Source organism: Colletotrichum scovillei (genome assembly GCF_011075155.1).
Source record: "Colletotrichum scovillei strain TJNH1 chromosome Unknown Contig00006, whole genome shotgun sequence".
Lineage (NCBI taxonomy): Eukaryota > Fungi > Ascomycota > Sordariomycetes > Glomerellales > Glomerellaceae > Colletotrichum > Colletotrichum scovillei.
The window spans coordinates 5376878-5396212 of record NW_023336264.1 but is presented as its reverse complement, the minus strand read 5'-3'; the positions used below and the strand labels follow the sequence as shown (position 1 = coordinate 5396212).

The following is a 19335-nucleotide window of genomic DNA, read 5'->3' as shown; positions in this document are numbered from 1 at the left end:
AGCGACACTTGAAGCGTAGGATGGGGTTCGGCGGCAACCCCTTGCAAGCGTATACGTACCTGCGCCGATGCTAGGCGCTAGAATGGGGGTTGGATTTGCGATCGGGTTGAACACTCGGCAAGCTAACAGTGCAGTGATAGTTGTGGAACGGGAACAACCGCGATCTTAAGTAATTCGCTGATAGTGTCACCAGAACGGCACTGAATCCATGAACATTCCCAGCTCGTTGCAAGTTTAGTTGTCAATACCTATACGCGATCTCATCTCACGCACCCCGAGGCCCTATTCCGACTTTAGAAACGTCATTGGAATCCTTACAAAGTCCCAATCTTCTTTGCTTATTGAAACTTGTATGAGCCGTACAGCCATCCGTTAACATTGAGATGTCCAAGGTATGTCAGAAACTGTGTACCATTTCGAGCTAGTCAATATTGATAGGTGAAGTTTTCACTCAAAGGCCGGGTTGCCGTAGTCACTGGCGGTGGCCGAGGTTGTGGCTTGGCATTCGCACAAGGTCTTGCCGAGGCCGGGGCAGACGTTGCCATTTTTGACCTGATAGACCCGGAGCCATCTGCTTTTGAGCAACTGTCTTCTGCGAACGGAGTCAAAGCAAAAGCATATGTCGTCGACGTAACGTCTATCTCCAGCTTGGAGAAGGCGTTTGCTGCTGTGGCAGCCGACTTTGATGGCAAGCTCGACATCTTTGTCGCTTGCGCCGGCGTGAACAAGAACGTTGAGTTCCTGGATACTGAAGAAGCCGACTTTGACAGGCTGTATGGAGTAAACTGCAAGGGCCTCTACTTTTCAGCAAAGATGGCCGCGAAGGCAATGATCGCCAACGGCACTAAGTGCGGAAGCATAATCTTTGTTGCAAGTATCGCATCGTACATGGCCATTCGCTCCCAACGATCCACTGCGTATTGCGGTACAAAGGGAGCAGTACGAGCGATGGTCGCTCCAATTGCTGCCGAGCTGAACAAGTACGGGATTCGTGTTAACTCCATCTCGCCTGGCTATGTGCGGACAGAAATGACGGCTCCCTTTCCTGATCTCCTTGAGGGGTGGAAAGACGAAATCATGAACGGCAGGGTAGCGGAGCCTGACGATATCAAGGGTGCCTGTGTCTTCTTAGCGAGCGATGCCAGCAAGTAAGTTGGACCTTTGATGAACACTCATGTACAACTATAGTTGCTAACACTTGGACAGATACTGCCAGGGAAGCGATATCTTGGTTGATGGTGGCGTGACCAAGTGGTAAATAGACTTTTCTAAGCTTAATTTGAACGTAAAGCCAAATTCGTCTTTCTACGAGTTCAGGTGATTTATATTGACCAGTATATAACAATGTCGGGAAGTAGTTTCATAACAATTGAGTCATTCAGCTACAACCTTGTAAGTAAATAATATGCGAAACCATAACTCAGTCATGGACGATACCCAATCGGGCGCAGATGTAGTGTTTGAATATTTATTGCCTCTTTGAGACGTCTGTAATGCAGTTCCATCACTATTACTACAACTGCATGCTTATCTCTAGTAGCGTCACGTGCCGTTGGCCTGCATATGATCTCTTCAACTGTCATGACGTCTGTATCTGACTCATCAATGTAACGAATCATCGTACCTAGTTTACAAATAATTGTCATCCTCACCTCCCGACCTTTTTCAAGCCGCCATTTGTCACTGATATCCGGGTTCCTAGACTTGATCGCAACTTCCAGGCAATGGGCCTTTTCGCCGACCTGTTGGCCATTGCCGCCGAAGAATCGCTAAAAATCTTACTCGTTGCTCCATTGGCTACGCTTTCCATCTACTTCTTCTTCAACATCTTCCTCCACCCACTACGCAAAGTTCCGGGACCATGGAAAGCAACAATCTCTCCATTATGGCTGTGGTACCATTCATATGCGGGGGATGAGACGACCTCGGTCGAAGCCCTGCACCAAATTCATGGTCCAGTCGTCCGAATCGGCCCCAACGACGTTGACATTAGCGACGGCGCGGCTCTTGCACCGATCTACTCTGAGAAAGGCGGGTTCCTGAAAACATCATGCTATAGCAATTTCGACTTTGACGGTCACCCGACCATCTTTTCAGCGCTAGATCCTGCACACCGGGCCGTTAGATCAAAGGCTGTTGTCAGCATGTTCAGCCCGGCCTTTATCCGAAAGGAAGGCGACCAAATACTGAGATCCTGCGTCGAAAGATTGATGGCGCATATCGAAAATGAAGCGGCTTCCGGCAAGCCCGTCAACATGCTTAACATGGGCAGATGTCTAGCTCTTGATGCAGTGACGGAATATCTCCTAGGCAAGACATATGGAGGTATTGCGGAGCTGGAGGCAAGCAGGAACACCAGCGACTCAAGTAGCCTCTCTGCCAGCGAGTTCGTGGACACCTTTGTCGCAGTTGGACGATTCTTCTTGCTTCCGAATTGGATCTTTCACGCCCTCGAGTGGACTCTCCCGAAGGTGTTTCCGGATCAGAAGGTCGACGAGTCCATGAAACTCGTTACAAAGTTCTGCGATCAGGTCGTCACCGAGGCGGATCTGGAGAAAGATCAAACGTACCAGGCTCGTTTATTGCGAGCTGGCATCAGCAAAGAAGAAGCTGCTGTTCAGTGTATGGATTTGATGTTTGCCGGCACAGACAGCACCGGCATGAATTTTGGTGCTATTTGCTGGCATTTGGCACAGTCGCCTTCGATTTATCAGAAGCTCAAAGACGAGCTTGCATCGCCAGAGGCATCGCAAGCCGACCCGCAAACTCTTCCCTACTTACGTGGCGTGGTACGCGAGGGTCTCCGAATGTCCATGGCAAACCCGACTCGTCTTCCCCGCGTTGTGCCGCCCAACGGATTTTCATTCACGACTAAGATGCCTTCTGGAGAGACTGCGAGCTTTGAGTTCCCAGGCGGAACTTGGATCGGATGCGCACCATTTAGCCTGCATTTCAACGAGGCTGTCTTCCCAAATCCGCATCATTTCCAGCCAGAACGATGGCTTGAACCTAGCGAGGAAATGCTACGCGATGCCATCCCGTTTGGACTCGGGCCGCGGCAGTGTATTGCTCGGAACCTTGCTTCAAGTGAGCTCTTCTGGGCAGTCAGGGCACTCGGTATATCTGGGGTGCTGGATGGGGCTAGAACAACAGGGCTGATGAAGGATGGGATCATTGTTGATGAGTGGTTCAACTCAAAGGTTCCTGGGCATGCTATTGAGCTGATATGGGATTCGTCGTAGTGTAAACTGGTAACAGCAACGTCACCAGGGCGAATTCGGAATATCTTGGTGTTAGGCTCAGGGACAATCCAGCACCTCTCATTTTCAAGCTATGTTATAGAGGCGAGCGGGTCCAAAAGCCAATCGAGTTTGCATTAACATCCAAGCTGATCTGGAACCGAAAGGACTTGAACAAGGTCCGGGAGATGGACTGTACAGCCATACACTTGTTAATAACGAACGCAAGACGTCCTGCTAATCCGCCGCAAAACCCTTGACCGAACTTTCTGACGGAAATAAGACCGGGGCAACTGACCGCAAATTTTTGACATCAAGTCAGTGACGCCCTGCATCAAATATCCTATATAGACTAAGGATGCTAAGGATGCTTTGACCATACCGGCTAATATTTCAACGCGAGTCGTTTGTATTGGCCCGAGTCGCCCGAGCCCGGGGACCGGCTTCACGGCCCCAGTTTTACGCCTTGACACGGACATACGGACCAAAGCGGACGAAACCCGGACGAAAAAGCGGGCGAATATGGGACCATGATGCTGCAACTATGCGAAGCTGGATCTCCTATGAGTTGGCCCCCACAGCTAGCAAAACCGTTAAAACCACGCAGGGCCAAAACGACGGGCCGGCCAGGAATTCGCTCACTGTCACTATTACTTGTAGAGCAAAGATCTCGCATCCATACACATCTTCCGCCTAGGAAGTAAGGAACCACAGCCCAGAAGCCATATCTTCCCTATTCACCACTCTCAAATCCCCAGCCCTCCATGTCTCGCAGGTGGATCTTGACTGGCCAGAGCGGCTTTGAGACAGGCCTCAAGTACGAGGAAAACGTACCGCAGGCCGATAGACTGGCAGCTCACGAGGTCCTGGTGGAGCTACACAGTGCCAGCTTGAACTATCGCGAACTCGCAATCGCAGATACGAAGGTAAGTGGATTTCAGCACTGCGGACATCCATGTTCTTACAGTCATACAGGGTACGGCAGCCACCGCCGGCGTTATTCGACAACACGTCGTGCCTGGTTCTGATGGTGCAGGCATTGTCAAAGCGATTGGCAGTGCCGTAACGGCCTTCAAGACCGGCGACCATGTCGTCACTCACCTAGCTCCTAAACATGCCGAACGTTGCGGGGATGATGAGCTGCCGATTTACCAAGACATTGTAGAGGGTCTTGGGCAGACTATCGATGGAACTCTACAATCAGAAGGCATATTCACAGAAACCGGGCTTGTTCATGTGCCTAAGTCTCTCGGCTGGTCGGAAGCTGCAACTTTGACTTGCAGCGGCCTCACGGCATGGAATGCACTCTTCGGCCTCAAAGACAGAGAACCTCGCTCCGGTACATGGGTGCTCGTCCAAGGAACAGGTGGTGTGAGCATTGCCGCACTTCAACTGGCGGTCGCTGCTGGAGCTACCGTCGTCGCTACGACTTCGTCCGCAGAAAAGGAGGAGAGGCTGAAGGCACTCGGCGCGAGCCACACGATCAGCTATCGAGAAAACCCCGAGGACTGGGGTGTCAAGACAAGGAACCTCACTCCGAACCAGGCTGGCTTCGACATCGTTGTCGATGTCGCCGGCAACGACTCACTGTCTCAATCGCTCACCGCGGTGAAGACGAACGGTGTGGTTGTCTCTGCAGGCTTGGTCGGAGGCAAAGCCGAGGTTGTGCCCATGCTGGCTGCTCTCATGCGTCCATGCATTGTCAGGGGCGTGATCTTGGGAAGTCGGGCACAATTCCGAGATATGGTCCGTTTTATCGAAGAGAAGAACGTCAAACCGGTTATCGATGACAAGGTTTTTGAGCTCGCGGAGGCAAAGGCTGCTTATGCGCGATTGAAGGAGAAGAAGCACTTCTCCAAAGTTATTATCAAAATTGACCACTGATGTGTGCACTGGCCGAGTTCAAGTATAAATAGGCGCAATCTGTTTCCAGGTCCTGATAGAATCCTGAATTATTTGACAAGCTTCGATTGTCCTCGGAATACGATTTCCCTGAAATCCCACATGAACGCCGGCCATTGCTGTATGAGAGTTCTACACGGATTGTTGCCGTTGGGCTTAAAATGCGCCAGACACGAACTCAACTCAAAACATGAAGGGATATCCCTTCCATCTGTGAAGCTGTCAAACGGAATCAGTAGAAGAACGCGAAAAAAGATGTCTGCTTCCGCATCAATGGCAGTCAATTCGCTAAGACACATGAAAGAAATGTAAGACTTCTGCATTCTCCGCTCCGACCAGAACAGTACCGTGTACGACGCGACAACAACACTAGGAAATCCACCACGTTTGGTGTGACCGTCGGTAGCTCTGTCGCGACTTCGGTGTAACCCGATCGGCTAATGGTAGATGACAGGAAGTCTGTATTTGCCGTCGTAAGAAAGTTGACCGGGTACATGGTGTTCGTGGTGCTCGCGGGTGTGGTCTCACTAACCGGGATCGCACATTTCTCACACTCGGAAAGTCGCCGTCTTGGCATGCCCAAGGAAAGTATGCATTCCGTCCGAACATGTTGAGAATATCCAGAGAATGCGAAAGTTGACAAGCGCGCATCCTTATTATATGCTTTTCCAATTGATCAGGTCAGGTCTCAATGAGGGCATTCCCCAGTAGTTGGGGCTGAGGACCGGACCAGATTGGCTTCTCCCTTGAGCGGTGATAAAGCTCCAAGAAGATACGAAAGAATGACCTAAAAAGGTATAACGGCTGAGAAACTTTGAGTGTGAGGCCCTCGACAGTTTTCCAACTCAGACAAGTGGCGCAGGGCAGTAAAACCCCCTAGCATTTGGAGAAGCTTCAAGTGAAACATCGTGGCATGCAGAAAGTGCACCCTGCGCCCCGTGTCTAAGTCGGGAAACTCTTGTGACCTTTATACTTTAAGCCTCGCTTTCAAGTCTTATCATCACCTTTCGGGTCTTTAATCCTCAGTCTTTTCCCCACGATTCAACATTACCTTGCACACAATCAAGAACTTGTGCGCAAAAAGGTCCATTAGTCTCTACTTTTGTTGGCATATCTTCCACATAGCGAAGATGGAGAACATGAAGCTTGAGGATCCGGAGGCGGCCCATCCCATGCTCAAGCAGCCGCTTGAAAGGGTACGGGATTGGTTTTCCGGAGTCCGGGCTGGGGAATCGCATTACGGCTTGCTTCAAGGCAATGATGCGGGCTCATCGACAGACCTGCCAATGGCAGAATCATCAGGGAGATCATCGCCCTTTTCAAGACTTTCGACCAGCTGGCGCCCTATGAGTCCAAAGGCCTTCTTCTGGTTGCTGGTGCCATCTTACATCGCTCGCATTTTTGGCCATGCCACGGAGAACTCGATAATCCCAGCTCCGAACAAAACATCGTATCTAAATGGCCTTCGCGGCATCGCGTCACTCATTGTGGCCCTTCAACACACGATAGACGGAGATGTAAGCGATGAAGAGCTCTTCCCGCCCAGCCGCACCTTTGTTCAGATTCAAGCGCCGGCAGTCATCTACTACCTGACTTGTTTGAAGCTTTACTTTGAATCAATTTGACTAACAATGGTATCATGCAGTATCCGCTCATTCACCGCGCTTGGGGCGACAGCGAAGAAAGTGTCTATGTGGTCCAGCTCCCGTTCATCCGCCTCATACATAGCGGAGTCTTCATGGTGTCGGTTTTCTTCGTCATCAGCGGCTTTGCTCTCACGTATGGGCCCTTGAGCAAGTCTTATGCAGCCCAAAGCGCGCCAGGCGGGCAAGGCCCCAACCCCATCAGTTCTTTTCCATCTAGCATCTTCCGGCGTCCGTTCCGACTCTTCCTCCCGACCATACCTATCATCGCGGTCTCTACCGCTTTGGTTCCCTTCAGCGCATTTTATGCCCTCAACAGCACCGAGCCTATGGGACCTGTTGCCGATGGCTTCTGGAGCCATGTGTATTACGTCTGGACCACATTGATAACCATCATCACCTCCGGCTCGGCCAACACTGTCATGCCTCAGGGTTGGACTCTGGCAGCCGAGTACCAAGGATCGTTGCTTGTCTTCCTGGCTTGTATGGCTTTCATCAGGATGTCACCCATGGTGCGATTGCCAGCCACTATCTTACTTCTCATCTACTCCTTCAACCTTCAAAGAGCAACCAACTGTCTGTTTATCGCAGGAATGTTCATCGCCGATTTCCGACTTTTCCGGGCGAAGCTGCCAGAGTTACCAAAAATGGTTCGTACGGTCGTCACCGTCACATCATGGCTGCTGCTTGTGCCCATTATCTTCTTGGGCTGCTGGCCGATGCATGGCGATGCCACCCAAGCCCCTATCTATTCGTGGTTTACTGGCTTCAACACGTTTGGCTTTGGTGTGCACCCATTTTTCCAAGGCACGTGTGCCGTGGCTCTGGTTCTAGTTTTGGAGAACCTGCCTGTCTTGCAGCGCGTTCTCAATACGAAGCCAGTACTGTACCTGGGAGAAGTCAGTTTCAGTTTCTACTTGGTGCATTGGGGCTGCGGTAAGAATTTCCTCAGTTATGGTCTGAAGCTCAAGATGTTGGCAGCTGGGTACAGCTTGATCGTCTCGTGGAGCACGCTTTTCGTTATCGCTATGCTGTCGATCATAGTTCTCGGGGACCTTCACTGGCGGCTTGTTGATCAGAAATCCGTGACATTCTCACATTGGCTAGCCAAGAGGCTTGGTGTATCGTAGACTTGGGGAAACAGAACTAGACATAATGTTTTCTTTGTGAGATCTCAGCATTGCCATCAATGGTTCTTATTTCAAGATCCTTATCTCAAATCTCTTTAAATCACACATTGCTACATGCTTTTGAAAATTTGTTTACATGATCCTCTAACAGTGACGCTTCAAGCAACAGCAATTCGCGCTGGTTGAGCCTCCTGAGCCTTTACCTTGTTGGCCGTGGCTTGCTCCAGACCCTGTTTGTACAATTGTGCCCTCCCATACGACTCTGCATACGAAGCAGAGACTGCTTGCTCAACCGTGACCGGTCCAAACTTGGCTGGCTGCGTCGCTGACTTGCAAGTGGGGATGCATTCAACCAGGTAGTCTGGGTTGCCAGAAACGAAAACGGGGATTGAGTAGCGCTCCTGGCCAGACTTGTTGATAACCCTGTGAATGTTGCTCTTGTACAACTCGTTGGTCCATCTTGCCATGAGATTGCCCAAGTTTACAACAAAGGCACCTTCCGTTGGTGGGACCTAAGAGCGGCTGATTAGTATTAATGAAATACGAAGTGATCAAGAGTGGTGCTCGGTAGTGGGGAGTGGGGTTTCCACTTACGTCGATCCATGTCTCGTTCTTCTTGTCCCATACCTGCAGGCCGTCGACCTCATCCTGAAGCAGCATGGTAATGGCACCGAAGTCGGTGTGGGCACCGATTCCGCGAGTCAACTTCTCGTCCGCATCCTTGGGTTGAGACGGGTAGTGCAGAAGTCTCATTGTCGCAACAGCTCCATCCATGAATTTGGAAAAGTAGGACTCCTCCAGGTCCAATGATAGTGCAATGACCCGCATGAGATCCGAAGCGAGTTTGAGAGCCGAAGAGTAGTACTCCATCGAGGAATCCCTGAAGCTCTGCAGGTCGCTACCCAGACCCTCGGGCCACTGGTTCGGTCCGCTGTTGAGCTTCTTGTTGATGAAGTAAGGGTGGTCCTCTGGGATCTCGGCACCAATGTAGAAGCCTTCCTTGAGTTCTGGTTGAGTTCCCTCCTCGAGGATCTGTGACCTTAGCATCTCGTAGCCGCGGTTCCATGTCGTGTTCTCCTTAGCGACTTTTTGCTTTTCTTCGAGAGGCATGGCAAAGAACTTCTTGGCACCGCCCATGGCAGCCTTCTGCTGCGCCAGAGGCACCGAGTGGCCAACTATCTGGAAGAAGCCATTGTACAGGCAGCTGTCACGCACTTGGTCTACGACCTTTTGTTTCTGCAGAGGGTCCTCAGAGTAGAAACCTACGAGTGGATATCACTGTTAGAACCCAGCTAACCCTTTTCGGCTGCAGCAGCAAGAGGTCTTTTGTAGACTCACCAGAGAAATCAATGATTGGGATTTCGAGCGCTGCCATGTTGCTTTGTGGAGTATTGCCAGAAGGAAGATGGTATCGTCTTTGAAAATACCTTGATCTGATGCTATGATGTTGGCTGATCGCAAGCTTATGAGTGCTGGTTTCAAGTGTCTCTAGAGTATCACTCAATTCTGTCGCAACAGATCTTTGCTGATATAGTTGAAGTTGCTTCATGAGACGCTTAGAACCCTACACGCTCAATTCATGTAAGCCTCAAGGCCACCCACCCCTCTCTCCTCGCGTCTCGGCTCATGCTCGCCCAGACTGGACCTTTGAAGAGTGGGGTGCAATGATAGCATCTGGTGTAGTCGCACCGTCTCACGGCATCGTCCGATTGTAAGTTCGACAGCTCGATATTGACACCACCCTACTCGCTGATAAGCGTTGGTCACACTAAGGTAGATTACTCGCCGCGGATGGCGTTCCGTTCTCGGCCTTCAATCTCTCCCCCGCCGGAAAACCCACTTTCCCCTCATGCTACGGATAGATAAGATCAACTCCAAGATAGCTCCTTTGCAGACCCCACCGAATACTCTTGCATATGCATACTTATGCGAAGAGTTCCTTGAGAGGATCGGAGGTAATAGCACGAGCATGTTGATCGTCATGCGGCTCGGTCTTGCAAACATGTTGCAGTAAAGATGGATTGGTGGTTCGACGAGAGCCGTGAAGTGCAACAAATCGCAGTCGTGATTTTCCATGCTGTGCATGCTTGGAACCCCACTCTTGGTGGTAGTCTTTCTGGAGTCATGTGGTGAGTGAGCTTCAGCTTAACACAAACCCCTAGTCACCCAGCTGGCGGCTTGATCTTCGCCAATGTTTCGTGGGACCAGGGCTCGTAGTACTTTGCTACAGGCTGCAGCAAGAACTGAAATACATGCACGTCGATGATCTCGCTGCCATAGCTCAAATCTCACCGCTGCATCACAAGCAAGTCACCAAGCCGGCCATAGGAAAGAAACATTGTCGTAGAGAGCCAGGTTGCAATTTAGTTTGGAAGGATAGGAAACTAGATGCTAGGAAAGTCATGAGGTTAAACCAACGCTGAAAGTTCCATATGCCATCATACATCGTATTCCGTACAGCCAGGCCGTCCCGATATTGCCAATCGCATGCACCAACAGAGCGTACGGCTCACCAGGCTAGTTCCTCTCGGCCACCGCAGTTAGCTTTCTCGAGTTCCGAGCAGAAAGCTTCGTCTTCGTTCAATTTCCCTGTCCCTGTCTGGCCGAGTAGGTTGGGCGTGGCTGGCCAGATTTCTCGGCCTCCTTGCTCCAACTCCTTTTGCCGGTGCTTCATCACCTCCTCTCGAACCGTATTTTGAAAATGAATCGGGCCCTGAGCGAATGTGTCAGTATTGGACTATAGTGTTGGGGGGGTATCAAGAGTTCGCTGCCGTACCCTCTCTTTCTCTGGATGTAGCTCGCCGCTAATAAAGACGCCAGCACTGAGGTTTTCCTGTGCGCCAATGCACAACTCTCGGTCTTCCTCTAGCACCTGCTTGTAGAACGCATTGATGGCGGCGAACTCGGCATCGGTGGAATCGTGAGAGCGATACACCTCGTTCTCAATTCGGGTCTTGGTTGCGCTGATTGGAATCATTCGCTGGATGTAGAAGAAGTTCTGACTACGGATTTCGTCAGTCTCTGCTTTTTTGTAATTTGTAAACCTTGATTCGCTTTGTAAGGTGACTTACGTGATCGTCACTGAAGTTGAGGGATAAAAGAAGGTGATCGAGCGTCGAAACTCGTCTTCCTCATCTTGAGCCTTTTTGTTGATGATCTCGTGCTCCAAGCAACCTCCACTTGGCTTTACTTGATACTTCGTCAAGTCCGACACTCCCGCAATCAAGGGGTGTGATGTTGGGCAATGGTAGCACTCGTTGTAATTCTCAATGACGGCCTTCCAGTTGGCCTCCAACTCCATGTCCCAGACGTGATCGTACTTGTAGCCTCCTGCAAAGTCAAAGTTTTGCATCCGCGGCTTCTGGTAGACACCGCCAAACTCGTCTTCCCACTTGACGTCTGGTTCGCCTGCTTGGAGGTTAACCCAAATGAAGCCAGCGGGATCCACGCGAACGTGGATTGGGAGAAGGCCATTTTGGCTCTTGTCGAAGCCGGTTACCGTATCAAATCTCGGCGCTTTGGCAAGATTGCCCTTGAACCCGTATGACCAGCCGTGGTACTTGCAGCTCAGAATACTCGCCTTGCCAGACTTCTTCTCCACGACAGGGTATGCTCGGTGGCGGCACACATTGTGAAAACCGTTGATATTGCCATCGCGGTCTTGGACGAGGAAGAAAGGGAAGTCGGCGTAGACGAAGGAGACAAATTCGCCCGCCTGCTTGAAGCGTAGCGAGTGTGTCACCAGAATCCACTTCCTTGATATAATTGCTCTTCTCTCGAGCTGATGCAGTTCTGGGGACCTGTACCACGAAGCTGGAAGACTTCTTGAAGGCTCTGGCTTGGCGTCGTTACTCGCCGAAGAGAACCCAAGGAAACGCAACATGTCGTTGGGGCAGAGATGCAATGAATTGTGGGTACTTGGTATAGAAAACGCAAAGAGCTGTTGCAACGAAGTCTTTGATTGGGATCACAGTCTGAAAACTATGGGTACTGCATCTCTAATCCCGTCTCCCCTCGCGCCTTCATGTTTGATGGCCTCTGCTACTTTAAGACCGCAATTCGGACGTATGACTTTAGGCCAAGAATTAGTCTAATCCGTATTTATCAGAGGTGGGGAAGATGCTTTCGTGAGTTGCTTGATAATGCTGTTGAGAATGGGGGTGGGGTTGGTGGCTATTAGACTGAGGGGGCCGGACACAAGCATCCGGGTGTTGATAAGAGGCCTATAGATCCGATAAAGGCAAGTCGGAGCAGGTCGGGCGCCGGAATTCATTTACGAGGGCCACCCAAACGCGCGGGGTATCGTCAATGTGGCAGATAGTGATAGAGTATTTTTACCTATTTCAGTTAAAAATGGTGAGTTGACACATATGATAAATAACGAAGAGATCATATTGGTCGCCGGCACCAGCTTGGGAAAGGGGAAGCCGTGTCTAAGCGAATATGGCGATATGATGTGCGCAAGACTGGTGACCTCGATTATGTCTGGATTGGGGCTCTACCATTTCCATAAGGTAATCTGAGACTACTACTGCTACCCCACTACTAAGACTATCAAATACTTCTTTTGAATCCAAGTCGTGAAAAGATGTGGTACACGGGAGTAACTACATGCAAGTTCCTACCGATGCACAGTTAGACGGCCCATCTAAGTCCCATGGTGCTTCTAGAAGTACTTTCCGCGTGACACAGTACTAGGTTACTTGCAATGATCTTAGAACGCGACTCTGTGGATTGCACTTAGGTAAAGACTGGTCTCATACGTGGACTCGCTCGAAGCATACGACATTGATATGAAGCTCCAGCACTCAACTCTCATCAGAATTCAAGGCATCTACTTAAGGGAGATCATTGCCACCAAAATGCCCCCTGCTCTTTGCCCAAACGACCCAAGAACAGCACCACCAGACTTGGAGCACAGTCTCTGCATTCTTGCCACTTCAAACATTAGGAAGACTTCTTTGATTGGATGGAAAAAAGCCCGTCGCTCCCTCTGAAAAACTGAAAACTTCTATCCTCCGATCTGCGAACACGTGCACAAAGTCGGATGCGGGCGGTGCAGCCTGAAATGCCCGACCCGTATTGGAATTCCATAAATTTGAAATTGGTACCACAGGCTGCCTCTCGCAGGCTCAACTTAGCCAAGTTCTGCGACAGAAGCCGTTTTGTGGCATCAGGCAGAATGACATTCGAATTGGGCCGCCAGGCTCGATGGTTCGCCCGCGTCCAATACGTCAAGCTAATATGATTCGCTGTGGCACCAACTCTCCTTATATGTAAGCAATGCGGATGGAAACGCTGACAGAAGCTCGCGTCGACCTGTCATATGACCCCTGAAGAAAGCCTGAAGCAGGCTGCAGCTCGGTCTCGTGAGCCACCGCTGAGTCGAGCCACAGATTGTTGGTAAAGGTTGCAATATGTCATGATGCAGGCAGTGCAGCGGCTTTGTCTGGACGGTTGGACTTGAGAGCGCCTTTGATTTGGCGAACAGTGTGGCTCAACCCTTAACAATGCCTAAATTGTTGAGATCTGACTGCCTTGCGCGGTGATTCGCCAATGGACGAGACCAGATCGAGCCAGACGCGTGGTTTCACTGCCCGGTTCCAGCCCAAGGTTGCCTTGCCTGATCTGACCCTCCACGACGGCCAAGTCGGCTTGTTGTTCCATTTCGCATTGTGACTCTCATGTAGGGGCGCTGTTGTGCTCTTGAGTCATTAAGGACCGGATGATTTCGGGGGCGTTTGATATTTGGCTATTATAAGAACCCGTTCCCCTTCTGACGAGGCCTTCTTTTCCGCGAAGAAACCGCCTAAGAGCCTGGCGTAAGGTATTTCACCACAAGAATTCAGACCAATCAGCTTTAGACGACAACATGACGCACCGAAAGCATGCCACCAAAGGCTCTCGGAACAGTAGTCCTACTCGAGAGTTGCCAGCAGATACTTCCAATGCAGGAGCAGCCTATGAAGAATACTATGCAGCCCCAAGTCCCGGCCCTTGGTCATCATGGGTCCGCGATGCTGAGGGCAGGGGATTTTACTACAGAAGCCGAATGAGCGCCACAGGTTTGTTTTGAGTCTCTTCCACCAAATCATCGACCCTTATTTCTGACAAAGTAGTAGGAGATATTGAGTGGGACTTTTCGCGCTCGCCAACGTATCGCAGTTACAACTACATGCAACCAATGCCACGGATGTCCTACTATCAACAACCCATCAAGACAAGTCCGAATCCAGCAACTGCATTCACGTACACGTTCCGTTATCCGTCCAACTCAGCACCGCGAGAAGACCAGCCGACAGCAGGATCTGACTTTTCCCACGATGCAAGCGACGAAGAGTCATTTCCAGCCGCGAGCTCCAGTGTTCTAATACCTGCCATCATCGACGTGGACACCAAGAACAACGTCAAGGTTATGGTTCCGGATCCCAGAACCGGGGAGGCGAAGACAATCTACGACAACAGGCATAAGCATTCCCATAAGAAGAAGATGAGCCCGCAACACAAGGTTGAGCACTGGCTGCACAGAGTGTAGATTAAAATTTGGGAAGACACAGTTGCTGTCTTTGATATCCATGGTCAGTGGATTGATCTTGTCAATATGTACGAACACAAATTTCCAGGAGCAAAAGCAGGGATTTGACTCATAATAAGGTATTAATAGAGATGTTCTTGGCAGAGTCACTGATTTTTACATAGTTTTAATCGCATAATTAAGTACATACAATTTGGACTGTCCCTGCAATCATTCCATAGACAGCAGATTCAGGCATTGCAGCCTCCCAGGACACATATCCATTATAGCTCGTGCATTGTTGCGACAAAACCCCGTTGATTATCTTTCAACGTGTGACCTCTTGATCTCGCGTCCACGTGAGACCAACGTGATGTGTGGCTGGAGCCCGGACCCGAGACTAAACGCACTAAGATGCTCCATCTAGTGGGTTGGGCTCATCGAAGTTTCTTGATCTATAGAAAAGATGTAGCTACTTAGTCGTGAAGATTGGTGGTCCACAGATCTCACATTCATAGCCTTTCTTGGATAAGGCTTCCTCCCATATCTTCTTACCTTCTGAGCTACTAATTGGCCAAATTTCCGTTTCGGGTCGGTTCCCCAGATTCGCTGCGGTGCACCGGACTGCTAGAAACCGTTCTTTAATAAGACTTGGCCCTTAAATCTGACTCACATTTTAGTTGGCGTTTATTTTCAATTGGTTCTAGGCGGAATCCTTCGTCGATACACTTATCCAACGCCCGTAGCCACACCATTCGGTTACCAGGATGGTAACAATGGCTCGTGTCAATCTTACAGGTGCAGCCTATCATCCGCACGCGGTGTAGCCTATTAGAAAGGGCCTTCTGTCAGACCCTTAAGTACTTGATCCCTTTCATCCGTCCGTTCTTTGACATATTCCTGGAAGGTGTCTCACAAACTTGCCACAAAAGCTTCCCGTCATACTCGCCTTTGAATTTGCCGCTATGCCCGGAGGCTTGTCTCCCGCGGGCTTCCGCCCACGGAGCTCAAGCCAAGTGAGGGTGTATTCCCACGAAGAAATCATCTTTCCAAAGCTCTACGAAGAGGCATGGGGCAGCGATGGGTTCGGCGATAATCGAACGGAGCTGGAACGAGCCAGAATATTCCTCATGCGATTTGCGAAGATGAATCCTGACCCATTCACGAGCCAGGAGCTGCAATCAATTGTTATGAACCACGAAAATCGGACGATACCGGCGCTAGCTCTTGCAGTACAGATGAGGATCTTTGGAAATCGCCACGCCAGCTTTGCGGCGACGCCTCTTCTGCAATGCATACGGTTTATGCTGTTGAAAGCCAGGGTGCCGGAGTTCATATATTCGGACAAAACGAAGCTTATTATGGACTTTTACTTCGATCCAACGATGGCAAGAAGCATTGAGCCTCCGCCACCAGATGGTATCGTCTACAAGTATCCCTCCGGTCGTCTCAAGGTCGCCATTGTGGGCGGTGGGCCAACAGCGCTAGCATCAGCAATATCTCTCGCCGAGAAGGGCGCTGGGAAAATTCAAGTTCACGTCTACGAAAGGCGGTGGGTCGTCAAAGATGGCCCGAGGGGTCCTTACATCGACTACCCCTCGACAGCCAGGCGTCGTGATCAGGTTGTCACGCTGCAAGAATCGGTCACGACGTTGATGAGTAAAGCTACTCAGCAGGCATTGTTTGAAGGTCGTCCAGAACGAGTCTGGCCGGGCTCGGCCAATATACAGATCCGCAAAGTCGAGGATCGTCTTCTCCGGAGATGTCACGCCGCCGAATTTCAGGATCTCATTCACCTGCACGCGGAAGGTGTGACGCATGAAGATATGGCAAAGATTGGCGACTTCCATGTTCTTCTGGGAGCCGATGGAGCTGCATCGTGGGTCCGCAAATCGTATTTCCACGGATACGAAAATGAGCGTGGGCGAAGTTATGCCCTGGGTCTCGCATTTGATCGGCCGGCCGGTTTGCCATGGTCGCAACCCCTGAATGTCTTCTTGACTCTGGGTCAGACTCGGTATCTCCTGAACGCTAGTGACTACGATGGACGTGGTTACCTCAACATGCAACTCACAGAGGAAGAGTGGCACAAGATGCTCGCCAAGGATGGTCAGCCAGTCACCTTTGGATATCCTGGCTGTCTCCGAAACCTCGATGGGACTATACCGAAAGGCTTCACAGAGAATCAGGTCTTTGCACCTTCAGAAGACAGAGAGAGTTCATTGTGGAGGTCAATTTCTGACGGCCTCAAGCTCTTCGGCTTCAAAGAAAGCGAGGTCATCAATGTCGTCCGGATTCCAATTGTGGTCCAGGCTGTACGAGAGGGTATCCAGTATCTGCCGCCTTGTGACTCGGGCGCGATCAATCGGCCACATGCCCTCGTTGCAGTGGCGGGAGATGCTGCTATGACAGTCCACTTTTGGCCAGGCCGTGGTCTCAACAGTGGTGTCAAGTCAGGCATCGCGCTGGGAGACGAAATTGTCCATGCGCTCAATGGGGGCAAATTCGTTGGGCTGCCTCTTACCGCTATGAATCAGTACAATAACTTCATCATGAAGTTGCAGAACCGCGAGCATGACAAGCGCAGTATCCCAATACTTAATCAGTCCGGTACACCAGAGACCTTGGGCTGGCTACTCAGCAAGGCAAACACGGTCCCGGACAACGTTGCAATCGAATGGCTTGTGGGTGCCATGACTCAGATTGCGGAACGACTTGAACAGAGAGGCGACTGGGCCTTTGGTCCTGTGGCTAACGTCGAGCCCCAACTTCGGATAGTACTACGACAGATGGACTCTGCAACGTTGAGGGAGATGGCAGTCAGCTTCCCGTGGCCAACACGAGAAATGGGCGGTGCCGAAGTTCTCCCTCTCCGTTCAATGAAGCCAGAAGAGAAGCAAAGATGGCTTCAGGGCATTTGGGGGCTATTGCGAGACGAGGTCGGCCGAGACTCGCAAAAGCGTTCTCCGTCCCGTGGAGATCGAGGACGGCCACAGTCTACATCACGATTCGAGGCCCCGCGCGGTGCAGCCCTGCTTCCGCCTAGAGCCGTTTCGCCGTCGGCACAGTTCCTATCGCCAACGCCTGATAATGCTGCACTAAGCCGCTCAGAGTCAACATTACGGAGAAGCAACGCCAATCGAGGAGGCATGTCACCAGGCCCTTCAGAGCGGACACTAGCTGTGCCTAACGAGCTAGATGGTATGCCATCTTCACGGCCACGCTCACCATCTATGGGTGGTGAAATATCGTTGGGAAGATTGCTTAGTGTGAGTCAGCGTCCGGGCCGCGCCGTTTTGGCCGATGCAATGTCGTTGGCACTATTTCGTGTCGACGGGGATTGATAGCTGGAGGGGAGAATATTCCACCCGTATGCGTGCTGTTAAATAGCCATGATCGTCGGAATCATATCGCAGGCATGTAGAGGCAACATAATCTGAACTTTTGCTATGCTCTTGTGCCTGAACTTTCAAAGAGTACATTGGCGAGAATTGGTTACATTGCGATTTTGTCACTGAAACCAACTAGATTTGAAATCGTCTATCCTTAAGTGAAATCTACGAAGAAATCAAATAGATTTCTCTACCAATGTCGATGCGCAAGGAAAACCCCTACTCCATCACGGATGGATGACTTGCAAGCAAGATGGCGCCTTAGCTTGCTCGGCCTCGCGACTTTGTTTCCTCGGACGACTTCGAAGGAATCTCCATGAATCATGCCAGAAAGTACGAGTGTCCAATGCTTTAGTATTACCAACGATCGGTGAGATCTGGATGTCCAAGAAGCGGTATGTCCGCATAATTCCGAAAATCCGTACGTCCTCTGGCCGAACCCTTGGGTATTAGGCTCCACCATGACTCAAAACCCACTTCTTGCCCGCTCCGCTATAGCCAGAGAAACAGAGGGACACGAGCATCCGGAAAGACACTTATGCCTCTATGTCAACTTGAACTGGGGATAGAAGACGGTGATGAACTACGCTATTTTGATACCGCTGGCAATCACATGCTTCTCTCTTAGAGCTTCGGTGGGTAGAGGACAGTCCAAATCTGAATCACTTCAGGAGTCTTTCGAGGCGCAGAAGACGTAGTTGCGTGCAAATAAGCTACCCACCAAGTCACCAGGTTATGATGGTCTGACCATGTGCCCCTGTCCCGGCATTGTGAAGGTTGAATCTGGAGTGACCCGTTCGCAAAGGCCCCGACCCGGGGTCCGGAGTGGGGCCCGCGAACTGCCGAAGCGGGTCCGGTTCCATTAGTTGCTGGCTAAATCCTGTCGTCAACCCGTCGGTTGAACATTCAGTTTAATTACCCGGCCGAGAACGAGAAGCTGAAAAATAAGGAGTCTTTGTGTCAGCACTGACAGCTGTGGGGGTCATCTAAGATACCTTCATTCTAGCCTAAGCCAAGCATCCGTTAAGGAAGGGCCTTTCACGATGACAACTTCCGACCTCTCCGAACCACGACGCTAGAAATTGAGATACATCCACATTTCCCAGTCGGAGTAGCGTCCGCTGGGAGAGTATGGGCCCGCGATCCACGCAAAAGTGGTTCCTCTCTAGTCTCCAGATTTCAGACTCCATGACGGCATTGCCAGCTATTCTTCAGCACGTTACGCGAGCCAAAGTCGGCCGCCATTAGGTTGAGTGGGAGGGGCGCACGGCATTACGGAACTCCATGATCGAGGGCCGAACTTAGGAGAACCCTAATCCAAAAGTCCCATAGTTTCGCGGCTTCCCGTTCCTTTAACGCAAATAATCCATAATGGATTCCACCTCTCAGATTGCCAAGTCGGACTTTTTCCTGGAACTGGCTTTTCTTGCTCAACTCTTGAATCGCGATGATGGTGGGCGTGAGATAGCGAGATAAACGCGATGTAACTTATACTTACTTTAAAAGCCGCGCCTG

The 19335-nt window shown here is 50.8% G+C and overlaps 8 protein-coding genes across 8 annotated transcripts; 6 read left to right on the top strand and 2 right to left on the bottom strand.

Annotated features, from left to right (window-relative positions):
- Positions 1–383: 383 nt before the first annotated feature.
- Positions 384–1258, top strand: HER10_EVM0013086 (putative short chain dehydrogenase; the record flags this gene model as incomplete). Its single annotated transcript, XM_035482455.1, has 3 exons — positions 384–392; positions 445–1148; positions 1207–1258. The coding sequence occupies 3 exons, from the start codon at positions 384–386 to the stop codon at positions 1256–1258; spliced, it is 765 nt and encodes a 254-aa protein (XP_035333580.1).
- Positions 1259–2413: 1155 nt separating this feature from the next.
- HER10_EVM0001094 (cytochrome P450) lies at positions 2414–3242 on the top strand (the record flags this gene model as incomplete). Its single annotated transcript, XM_035470854.1, has 1 exon — positions 2414–3242. Exon 1 carries the CDS (start codon positions 2502–2504, stop codon positions 3240–3242), a length of 741 nt encoding a protein of 246 aa, XP_035332113.1. The 5' UTR covers positions 2414–2501.
- A 761-nt stretch (positions 3243–4003) lies between these two features.
- HER10_EVM0009871 (zinc-containing alcohol dehydrogenase) lies at positions 4004–5123 on the top strand (the record flags this gene model as incomplete). Its single annotated transcript, XM_035479343.1, has 2 exons — positions 4004–4165; positions 4215–5123. The coding sequence occupies 2 exons, from the start codon at positions 4004–4006 to the stop codon at positions 5121–5123; spliced, it is 1071 nt and encodes a 356-aa protein (XP_035333161.1).
- A 1657-nt stretch (positions 5124–6780) lies between these two features.
- On the top strand, positions 6781–8013 carry HER10_EVM0004829 (acyltransferase; the record flags this gene model as incomplete). Its single annotated transcript, XM_035474460.1, has 2 exons — positions 6781–7559; positions 7929–8013. 2 exons carry the CDS (start codon positions 6781–6783, stop codon positions 8011–8013), a joined length of 864 nt encoding a protein of 287 aa, XP_035332542.1.
- Positions 8014–8056: 43 nt separating this feature from the next.
- Positions 8057–9437, bottom strand: HER10_EVM0004221 (putative 2OG-Fe(II)oxygenase superfamily protein). Its single transcript, XM_035473873.1, has 3 exons — positions 9253–9437; positions 8509–9176; positions 8057–8426 (listed from the first exon to the last, which is right to left on the bottom strand). Exons 1-3 carry the CDS (start codon positions 9287–9289, stop codon positions 8073–8075), a joined length of 1059 nt encoding a protein of 352 aa, XP_035332476.1. The 5' UTR covers positions 9290–9437; the 3' UTR covers positions 8057–8072.
- Positions 9438–10339: 902 nt separating this feature from the next.
- HER10_EVM0003487 (Rieske domain-containing protein) lies at positions 10340–11921 on the bottom strand. The gene is made up of 3 exons (XM_035473162.1): positions 10986–11921; positions 10691–10916; positions 10340–10627 (listed from the first exon to the last, which is right to left on the bottom strand). The coding sequence occupies exons 1-3, from the start codon at positions 11795–11797 to the stop codon at positions 10424–10426; spliced, it is 1242 nt and encodes a 413-aa protein (XP_035332393.1). The 5' UTR covers positions 11798–11921; the 3' UTR covers positions 10340–10423.
- A 1760-nt stretch (positions 11922–13681) lies between these two features.
- On the top strand, positions 13682–14551 carry HER10_EVM0012033 (uncharacterized protein). The gene is made up of 2 exons (XM_035481437.1): positions 13682–13979; positions 14037–14551. Exons 1-2 carry the CDS (start codon positions 13787–13789, stop codon positions 14447–14449), a joined length of 606 nt encoding a protein of 201 aa, XP_035333452.1. The 5' UTR covers positions 13682–13786; the 3' UTR covers positions 14450–14551.
- Positions 14552–15393: 842 nt separating this feature from the next.
- Positions 15394–17772, top strand: HER10_EVM0005385 (fha domain containing protein; the record flags this gene model as incomplete). Its single annotated transcript, XM_035475006.1, has 1 exon — positions 15394–17772. One exon carries the CDS (start codon positions 15394–15396, stop codon positions 17770–17772), a length of 2379 nt encoding a protein of 792 aa, XP_035332619.1.
- Between the last annotated feature and the right edge of the window lie 1563 nt (positions 17773–19335).

Coding starts and splice junctions, on each gene's coding strand:
- HER10_EVM0012033 (XM_035481437.1), top strand. CDS start 13,787: ATGACGCACCGAAAGCATGCCACCAAAGGCTCTCGGAACAGTAGTCCT. Junction 13,980..14,036: donor AAGCCGAATGAGCGCCACAG/GTTTGTTTTGAG, acceptor ACAAAGTAGTAG/GAGATATTGAGTGGGACTTT.
- HER10_EVM0003487 (XM_035473162.1), bottom strand. CDS start 11,797: ATGTTGCGTTTCCTTGGGTTCTCTTCGGCGAGTAACGACGCCAAGCCA. Junction 10,917..10,985: donor TCAACTTCAGTGACGATCAC/GTAAGTCACCTT, acceptor CGAAATCCGTAG/TCAGAACTTCTTCTACATCC. Junction 10,628..10,690: donor TACATCCAGAGAAAGAGAGG/GTACGGCAGCGA, acceptor ACATTCGCTCAG/GGCCCGATTCATTTTCAAAA.
- HER10_EVM0004221 (XM_035473873.1), bottom strand. CDS start 9,289: ATGGCAGCGCTCGAAATCCCAATCATTGATTTCTCTG. Junction 9,177..9,252: donor CCCAATCATTGATTTCTCTG/GTGAGTCTACAA, acceptor ATCCACTCGTAG/GTTTCTACTCTGAGGACCCT. Junction 8,427..8,508: donor AGAACGAGACATGGATCGAC/GTAAGTGGAAAC, acceptor AGCCGCTCTTAG/GTCCCACCAACGGAAGGTGC.